This window comes from Lontra canadensis, unplaced genomic scaffold (genome assembly GCF_010015895.1).
Source record: "Lontra canadensis isolate GAN:19392208 unplaced genomic scaffold, GSC_riverotter_1.0 scaffold27, whole genome shotgun sequence".
In the NCBI taxonomy this organism is placed as follows: Eukaryota; Metazoa; Chordata; class Mammalia; order Carnivora; family Mustelidae; genus Lontra; species Lontra canadensis.
The window spans coordinates 3,512,535-3,522,425 of record NW_022631021.1 but is presented as its reverse complement, the minus strand read 5'-3'; the positions used below and the strand labels follow the sequence as shown (position 1 = coordinate 3,522,425).

Genomic DNA, 9,891 nt, shown 5'->3' with positions numbered 1-9,891 from the left:
AAATGAAATGAGGACTGACTGCAATTGGAATAAATATTTCATTTTATTTGACTTTGAAAAGCAATAGAGTCTTAAATTGTGTCCAAGTTCTATTTTTTTTTTTAAGATTTAAAAAATATTATACTTACTTGTCAGAGAAAGAGAAATAGCTCACAAGCAGGGGAGCAGCAGGCAGAGGGAGAGGCAGGCTCCTTGCTCAGCAGGGAGTCCAGTGGGGGACTCAGTACCAGGAACCTGGAATCATGGCCTGAGCCAAAGGCAGAAGCCACCCAGTCTTCCCTGTGTAGAAGTGCTTATTTGTTAGTTTTAGCCATTGGTTCTCAAAAGCCCATCCAAAAATGGCACTTACATTTTAAATAATTCATGCTGTTTTGGTCCTTGTGATACGGAGTTCTCCACATAGGCTTTCAAATATCTATTTCTAAACCAATCCCTTTATAGAAATACATATTAGAAAACCCCTGGCTTTAGAAGAGTTTGATTACTGTTTTAAAAAATCATTCTAACCATTTTTATGTGTACAATTCAGTGATATTAAATACATTAATATTGTTATGCAACCATCGCTACCATCCATCTCCCCAACTCTTCACTTTGTAAAACTGAAACTCTACCCATTAAACAATAACTCCCCATTCCCGCCCTCTCCCTTGGCAACCACCTGCTACTTTCTGTCTCTATGAATCTGACTTCTCTAGGTACCTCATGTAAGTGGAATCATACAGTATTTGTCCTTTTGTGACTGGCTTATTTCTCTTAAGATAATGTCCTCAAGGTTTATCCATATTGTAGCATATGTCAGCCTTCCTTTTTTTTTTTTTTTTAAGATTTATTTATTTGTTAGAGAGAGAGAAAACATGGGGGTGGAGTTGGGCAGAGGATGGGAGAGAGAGAGAGAATCCTCAAGCCAACTCCTCAGCAAGTGCTGAGCCCGTCTTAGGGATTAATCCCAAGATCCTGAGATCATGATTTGAGCTAAAATCAAGAGTCAGCTGTCCAAATGACTGAGCCACCCAGGTGCCATCAGCCTTCCTTTTTAAGACTAGATATTTCTACTGAAAGTATATAGGACCTTTTGACAGCCATTACTCTCTCAATGGACAACATGCCTTGATTACTCTTTTAAAAAGGTTTTCTTAAAACCAATATTTTGATATATCCTCTTTGATACAAAGGTGTTTTTAGTTTGTTTGTTTGTTTGGTTGGTTGGTTTGGTTTGTTTTTGGTGTTTGTTTTTTTTAAACACCCCAGGGCAATGAGCCCTAGTTCGAAATGTGATGTGAGAAATCTGTATTTTTCTTTTGTAAAATGGAAGGAGGACTATTGTGTAGTCAGGCTTGTTCTCAAGCAAACCAATCTCAGGGAAAAGTAGATACAAAGGAAAAGGGTAGAACCCAAGGGTAGACTGTGCCTAGTTGTTCAGACAACAGCACGTGTGGCTGGAGCTTGTGAAGTTTGAAATGTGTCCGTTGTCAACTTATTGCTTCTCAGACAAGGACTTAGTACACCCCTTGGTAAATGCTGTCTGATAAAAAACAGAATTCCTTTAAGCAGTTCTCTTCTAAAGTGCCCACTATGTTAACCTTTCTCAGTAGAGCTTATAGGAGGACACTAGGAAGAAGAGGTTTCCTGCCAATTTCCAACATACTGGAGAGAGTGGAAGGGAACTGCAGGGGAAAGGTCAGACTTGTAGGTGTGAGAATATCTGGTAGGGCCTACCCCAGCTATAGGCCCGGAAAGTGATCCCTCTGAGACCTTGCCACCTTGGCCCAGCTATAACCCATCCACAACTTACTAGACAGGGAAACCAAGATTCCTGCCTGGTCTGTAGTCCAGAAGGTCACACACCAAGAAGCTGGTCCTTCTACAAGCCTTGCATGTAGCCTGCCTATGGCCAAGGAGGTCCACAGAGAGCAGCTGCTCTCTCTGCAAGCCCTCTATGTTATGTAGCCCATACTCTCTGAAGGCCTTCTGCACTTGAGATCTGAACCCCTTTTGAACTCATTCTTACTTGGGTACTCTCTCTCAGTCCTAGCGTACCATATATAGTTTCTTTATATGTTATTTCTTTTATTATAGGTATTCTTTTTTATTTTAGAGTGAAATAATTAAGTAACCTCTACCCCCAGTGTGGGGCTTGAACTCACAACCCCAGATCAAGAGTTGCAGGCTCTACCAACTAAGCCAGCCAGATACCTCAATATGGTTAATTATTCTTACATTAACTACTACGATGTAATACTCTTTTAAAAATATTTTATTTATTTGAGAGAGAAAGAAAGCATGAGATGGGCAAAGGTCAGAGGGAGAAGCAGACTCCCTGCTGAGTGGGGAGCCCATGTGGGACTTGATTCTGTGACTCTGAGATCATGACCTGAGGTTAAGGCAGGCCCTTAACTGACTGAGCCACCCAGGTGCCCTACTATGTGATTCCAACTTCTGACTGGACCCAAACTGCTACAGAGTTAGTATTGGGGGTGGTCCCAGGAGATAGAGGCCTAAAGATGGGATTTGGGAATTGGTTTTGTTATGCCCTTGGGTTTGAGCTCAGTGCTTAAGGAGGAGGCACCAGAAAAATGACTGAAAGGAATAGCCAGAAAAAAATAGGAGGAAAAGCAATTCTGGCTTTCCAGAATCCATTAGCTGATGTCTTGGATGTGGCTGTGAGGGGCGCCTGGGTGGCTCAGGTCATGATCTCAGGGTCCTGGGATCAAGCCCCCTATTGGGCTCTCTGCTCAACGGGGAGCCTGCTTCCCCCTCTCTCTCTCTGCCTGCCCCTCTGCCTCCTTGTGATCTCTCTCTCTCTCTCTGTCAGATAAATAAATAGAATCTTTATTTTTTTAAAGAGTTTATTTATTTATTTGACAGACAGAGCACAAATAGTCAGAGAGGCAAGCAGAGAGTGAGAGGGAAGCAGGCTCCCTGCTGAGCAGAGAGCCCAATGCAGGGGTTTGATCCCAGGACCCTGGGATCATGACCTGAGCGGAAAGCAGAGGCTTTAACCCACTGAGCTACCCAGGCGCCCCCAATGAATAGAATCTTTAAAAAAGAAGAAGAAGAAGGAGGAGGAGGAGGAGGAGGAGGAGGAGGAGGAGGAGGAGGAGATGGAGGAGGAGAAATGGCTGTGAAATGAAAAAAAAAAAAAAAGCATTCACATATAAAATGTCCATCTTCTTCACATTTAAATTTAAAACTTAATTAAAACTCCAGTCCTGGCTACAGTATAATGAAATAGCCTTACACTGTTAATGCAACCTGACATGAAGCTTTCAGAAGGCTAATTTAGCCATTACCAAAAGTATAAATATTGAGGAATCCTTTTGCCTAGTATCTTCATTTATAGAGAGTCCCATCAATTTAGAAAGAGATATATGTACAAGGATGATGACAATATCAAAAAGTTAGAAACAATCCAGATGTCCAGTAATTGGGATTTGATTAAATAAATTATGGTTAAAATGTGACATATTGATATATATGTAAGGGCCTATTTAGCCAGAGGGATTCCATCTTGGGTTAAACAGTGATTTTGTTGTTTATGCAGTAAAACTTAAACTGACCCTGCCCCCCCCTTCAGGGACTTACTTAAAAGCAAGCCCAGGAAACCAGTCCCAGGTAACAAAGCCCAAATATAAGGGTGGGTCAGGCCAGGTGGAGGTATCCAATCGGTGGGGGCGCATACTGTCTCCCTAGCTACCAAGTAGTATGGGCCCCGCCCTTTGGGTGCCCTTTGGGCACCAATTCTGACCAAGATGATAGGCTAGTTCAAATATCTACTAGGGTAAATTGTAATTCAATTGGCCACCCGTGTGTGACCTAGCATGACTGCACAGCTTTCTCTGTGTGTTACAATCTCATTGGCCACCTGTGCGTGGCCAGGCCCAACCACATGGCCTTTGCCCTTAAAAGCTAGTCTGTAAGGCAGAGAGAGGTCGCCCTCTCTGTAAGAGGCACAGTCCCAAACGGTCGGTTTGATTCTCGATGCTTGGCACAAAATAAAGCTTTGCTTGACCTTTGCATTGTATCAGTCTCGCTCCTTTAATCACAGACCCATTATTGGGGGACCTTTCAATATACATGGCATAGAGTCAAAAATACATTGTTTAAAAAAAAATAAGCAAAGTGGGGGTCCTGAGTGGCTCAGTTGGTTGCACATGGAACTCTTGGTTTCACTCAGGTCATGATCTCAGAGTTGTGAGATCCATCTCCTAGGTCCAACTCCATACTCAGCAGGAAGTCTGCCTGAGAATTTTCTCCCTCTTCCCCCAGCCCCTCCCCCCATGCATACACATTCTCTTTTTCTATCTCAAATAAGTAAATCTTAAAAAAAAAAAAGGCAAACAAAAATAACATAATCACAGTGTTATAATTGCAAAATATTAGCAGCATGAGTATTTCTATTAAAAAAATTAGGAGGCAGGATACCTGGGTGACTAGGTAGGTTAAGCATCCGCCTTTGGCTCAGGTCATAATTCCAAGATCCCAGGGTTAAGTCCCTCATTGGGCTCCTTACTCATCAGGAAGCCTGCTTTTTCCCTCTGTCACTCTCCCTCAGCCTGCTGCTCCCCGGCTTGTGTTCTCCCTCTCTCTGACAAATAAATAAAAATCCTTAAAAACAAAAACAAAAATTAGGAAGCATTAGCAACAAAATGCTGCCAAGGATTACAGAGGTGGGGATGAAAACGTCTGAGGAAGTTATAGCTTCTTTAAGACTCACAGTTTTCTATTTCTATTTGATATATTTTAATAATCAGAAGAATAAAACTGTCACATGGGTTGTTTCATTAACCCATTAAAGGTCTCCTAAGAAAGGCTTTAAGAATGTCAATTTCCGGGGCGCCTGGGTGGCTCAGGTCATGATCCCAGGGTCCTGGGATCCAGCTCCGAATGGGGCTTTCTGCTCAGCAGGGAGCCTGCCTCTCTGCCTACTTGTAATCTCTGTCTGTCAAATAAATAAATAAAATCTTTAAAATATATATATAAATAAAAATGTCCATTTCCAAAGACTGGACATTTAATCTTCAACCATTCCATTCCCCTAATTAGCCATAATCAATCTTTCATTTTAACAATTTATTTTGCTTTAACTGCTTTCCAAATGTGTTTTAACTGCTTTCCAATCTCCTCCTATTCATAGGCTAGCCTTTATAAACAAACAGTAATCCCCGTGATAGTTTACCAGAAAATCCAAAGAATCTTTTAAGGCAAAGTGATCAAAATCATTGTCTGTAGGTGACCAACTGGCGATTAGGGATGCCAATCGCCGAAAAGAACAGAAAACGACCAAGTAGAAGCCACCAATTCACAGCCATATGTAATCAAAAACCTCCACCAACAACGAAAGGAGATTTACACCACCGGTGCCACCAGCACAGTTACCGGGTCTCACTTCTCCAGTAAAATCGCGCCAAAGCCCCAATCAGCGCTGACGCTGGACGTAGACTGCTACGCTGTGACATCAGCGCAAAGATGGCTGCGCCCTGAAGCCTTTCCCTCCTACCCCGAATTTTTGCGAATAGCCTGCGTCAGATTCAGGGTCAGACTCTAACTTTCTCCAGCTATGTTTTCTCTGCGCGGTTGTGGTCTCTGTGTCGCGGCTTCCTTCACCAAAAAGCACCTTCCGTTGGCCCGTTTCATCGGTGACAGCGCGGCGCCTCTGGGTACGAACTTTGACGTGGTAGTCATTGGCGGAGGACATGCCGGGACCGAGGCAGCCGCCGCTGCAGCTCGGTGCGGCTCCCGGACTCTGCTACTAACCCATCGCGTGGACACGATCGGTAAGGAGCTCGGGTAGCGTGGAGCTTGGCGTAGGTCGCAAACTGCCAGTAAGCGCCTTCACCGCTTCCCCGGTTGCTGATGCGGGGAGCCTCTCCTCTTCCCCAAGGCTAGTGAGAATCCTAATGTCTGTGGTTTTATCCTTTTGAGTTTCACAGATAAGGTAGGCCTGACCCAGAACCCTGGATTAGGCTGTTCCGTGGACCATGTATTGTGCTGCTGCTGACAGAAGTAATTAGTTTGGGAAAGAGGGAAACTAAGAATACAAGCTGATAGTTTCTTACTTCATTTTTGTCGTTTACCCTTTACTAGCTTGTTGCTTTGGAAATAGAGTGAATTAACATTTATTAGGAATGACTTGTTAAACGATTGTTGTGGGCTCTGTTGTTGGTGTTGTTTAGATTTTATTTTTATTTATTTGACAGAGAGAGACACAGCGAGAGAGGGAACACAGCAGGGGGAGTGGAAAGCAGGCTTCCGGCCAAACAGGGAGCCCAATGCAGGGCTCCATCCCAGGATCCTGGGATCATGACCCCAGCCAAGGCAGATGCCCAAGGACTGAGTCACCCAGGCGCCCACAATTGTTGTGTTTTTATCAAGATTTTATGAAGCCCCTTTGAAGAACGATGCTACCTTTTATTGTATTCTATATCTCTACTTGGTGTTTGTTTCCTAATTTTGTGATCAGGAACTGGCAGTGCTTTTTTCACACTTAACAGGCAATGGGTGGACGGCTATAATTTAAAGCAACACCTCTTTCTAGCACCATAATAGGTGCTAGCTAAAACATCATCTTGTAATGTTGTGCCCGAGTTTTCGCATCTGAGAGACCACCCAGGAGCCAACACTGACGTAATCACACAAGGGTTTATTTGACAAGCTTAAGCTTGGGCCCAAGTATACCCGACACAGCGGAGTAGGGACTTGGACCCCGAACCAGATTACAGTCAGTGTTTTTTTTGTATGTTTTTGGTTTTTTTTAATTTTATTTTTTATAAACATATATTTTTTCCCCCAGGGGTACAGGTCTGTGAATTGCCAGGTTTACACACTTCACTGCACTCACCATAGCGCATACCCTCCCCAATGTCCATAATAACCCCACCCCCCCTCCCAATCCCCCTTCCCCCCAGCAACCCTCAGTTTGTTTTGTGAGATTAAGAGTCACTTATGGTTTATCTCCCTCCCAATCCCATCTTGCTTCATTTACTCTTCTCCTATCCCCTTAACCCCCATGTTGCATCTCCTCTCCCTCATATCAGGGAGATCATATGATAATTGTCTTTCTCCGATTGACTTATTTCGCTTCAAAAGAAATGAAATCTTGCCATTTGCGACGACGTGGATGGAACTAGAGGGTATCATGCTTAGCGAAACAGTCAGTGTTTTTAAAGGCAGAGTAGAGGTGGGCTTGGCGGTGGGTGAGAACAAAGGGGATATTCAGAAGGACTATCAGGGTAAAGAAGACTGTCCGGATAAGGCCTGGTTACTATCAAGCCAAGGCTGTTTTTCCCTCTAATGAGGCACTAGCATGAAGACAGTTGGGAGTTTCCTGGTGGAATGTCACATTCTTCCTATCAAGCATCCTTGTTAGTGAGACTTAGCACTGGGACATTTGTAAACCGAGGGAGACTCCTGTCTTGCACGATTGTGATTTTTACAAGTTAACTATTTGTTCACATCTACTACTGAGGGGAGGGGAGCGGGTGGAGAGGGGGTGCAAGGTGCCAGCTTTTGCTTTGTCAAGATGGCTGTACTTATGTCAGGGCTAGACTCGAGGTGGGGACAGCCTTGTTTTTCTTGGCCTCCACAGTAAATCGTGCAAGCCTGTGTTTTTTTCCCCTCCTGCATTTTGCTTAAGAGTGAACAGTAGAAATATTAACTGTTTTGCAAAAATTGTGAATAAAATGGGGCACCTGGGTGGCTCAGTGGGTTAGGCCTCTGCCTTCAGCTCAGGTCACGATCTTAGGCTCCTGGAACCCAGCCCCCACCCCCATCCCGCATGGGGCTCTCTGCTCAGCAGGGAGCCTGCTTCCCCCTCTCTCTGCCTGCCTCTGCCTACTTGTGATCTCTCTCTGTTAAATAAATAAAGTCTTTAAAAAATTGTGAATAAATCACATATTTGATACTGAAGTACTTTTAAAAAATTCCCATTCAGCTCATAACTGTGGAGAAATAAACACTGTTAACAGTGATTCTTTTTTGGGGGGGGGTGATGTGATTACCCAAAAGATTACAATTTGCTTATTAGACATTTCAGTGTTTATATTTTAAGAAATAAAGACTGTATACTACCTTTCAATAATAATTTAAGATTTTAATGAAGAAAGTGTTGTATTATTGAACTAAGCTGGTCATTAAATATAAGTAATGTAGTTCTGTGAGGGAAAAAGGGATTCTTACCAAAATCCATATTCATATAATTCAGTCAATAAAATACAATGTTTTCTTTTTAAATAAATGCATTTCAGAAATAATAACTCTAATAGATGAGCTTAGTGGATGACAATTTTGTTCTTGAATCAAAATCTGATTTGTAAGATAATTCAATATATTGGAGAATCTTTAATATTTCTACATGGCCTCAGAAAGATAGCTTTCACTTAGAACTGACCTAAGAATGCAAAAGGCAGAATTGTCCTGTTGTGATTTAGCCATTATCATCTGCTAATAATAAAGTTGGAGGCAGAAAGTCTTTTATTTTCTACTAACCTGGAAAATAATGTTGTTGTTGTTTTTGCCAACTATTTTTACATTTCACAATGAAAAAGAAAAGCCTTGTGCACCTGTTTATTCTGTGTCATATTACCTACGTGTTTCATGGAAAATATTCACCATTAAAGAGATTTTTAGACATTCTGTATTTTAATCCAGGCTTCACAGAGTTCTAGCTGTGTGACCTTGGACAAGGGACAATTTATTTAACCCTCAGTTTCTTTATGAAATAGAAAGAACAGTACCAACTTCAGTTTGCTATAAAATTTAAATCAGAAAATACAAGCAAATCATCTGGAACAGTGCCTGACCCATTAAGTGGTTCAGAAGTTAAACTATTTTATAAGCTTTTCTACATAGCCAACTTAAATTCTTTAGCTTAGTGAAAAATGGACTGATTTATAATTTTGGGGGGGGCGGGGAAGCAGGCTCCCCACTGAGCAGGGAGCCCAATGCGGGGCTCGATCCCAGGACCCTGGGATCATGAGCTGAGCTGAAGGCAGAGGCTTTAACCCACTGAGCCACCTGGGAGCCCCGATTTATACATTTTCATTACCATTACCAAGTACTGGTACCACACTTGGGATGTCAGTAGTCTTTACCTAAGGATACAGATGACAAATAGACTTTCTTTTTTTCTTTTAAAGATTTTATTTATTTTTTTTTTACAGACACAGATCACAAATAGTCAAGGAGGCAGGCAGAGAGAGAGGAAGAAGCAGACTCCCTGCTGAGCAGAGAGCCACACATGGGGCTTGATCCCAGGATCCTGGGATCATGACCCGAGCTGAAGGCAGAGGCTTTAACCCACTGAGCCACCCAGGCACCCCGACAAATAGACTTTCTTATTCCAACTTCAAATGATTGGGAATGAAGTCTAGTTTCCTGGAGTTCTATGTGGAGAAAAATCAATCTTGAGGCCAAGCAAAAGAAAAGTGGCATGTTCAACTTTTCTGCCCGTAAGGAGAGGGGCTCAACATTGATAAATATATTTGAGAATCAGTTTTCAGCAATTTAAAAAGACAAGGATTTCTTTGCATGTGACTTTTACAAATATAAGTTTTATAACTAGGTATATAATGTATGGTAATTCAGTAAAGGGCCTAGAAGTTGTTTAGTTTAGAGATACAGGAAGTGGTAGAATTTCAGAAATTTGTCCCCACCAACCCCCGCCTATGTGAAGGAGACTCATCTCTAGGGATTAAAGTTTGAGATAAATGTTGGTTATTAGTGGGATTAGAGATTTTTAAAAATTAACTGATTTATAATGAGAATTAAAAACCAAGTCATTTTGGGGTACCTGGAAGGCTTAGTCGGTTGGGCTTCTGACTCTTGGTTTTGGCTCAGGTCATGGTCTTCTGGTTGTGGGATTGAGCCCCCCCCCCGCCCACATACTTGGGC

At 42.4% G+C, this 9,891-nt stretch overlaps 1 protein-coding gene across 2 annotated transcripts in view; it reads left to right on the top strand.

Moving 5' to 3' along the window:
- The first annotated feature begins 5,468 nt into the window (after positions 1-5,468).
- MTO1 (mitochondrial tRNA translation optimization 1) overlaps positions 5,469-9,891 on the top strand; it is a 28,704-nt gene continuing 24,281 nt past the window's right edge. For both annotated transcript variants that reach the window (XR_004383450.1, XM_032864361.1), the window contains exon 1: positions 5,469-5,777. Coding sequence is in view for 1 of the 2 variants with exons in the window: in XM_032864361.1 (XP_032720252.1) it covers positions 5,561-5,777 (217 nt within the window). In the remaining variant the exon portion in view is untranslated. The remainder of the gene's footprint in view (positions 5,778-9,891) is intronic.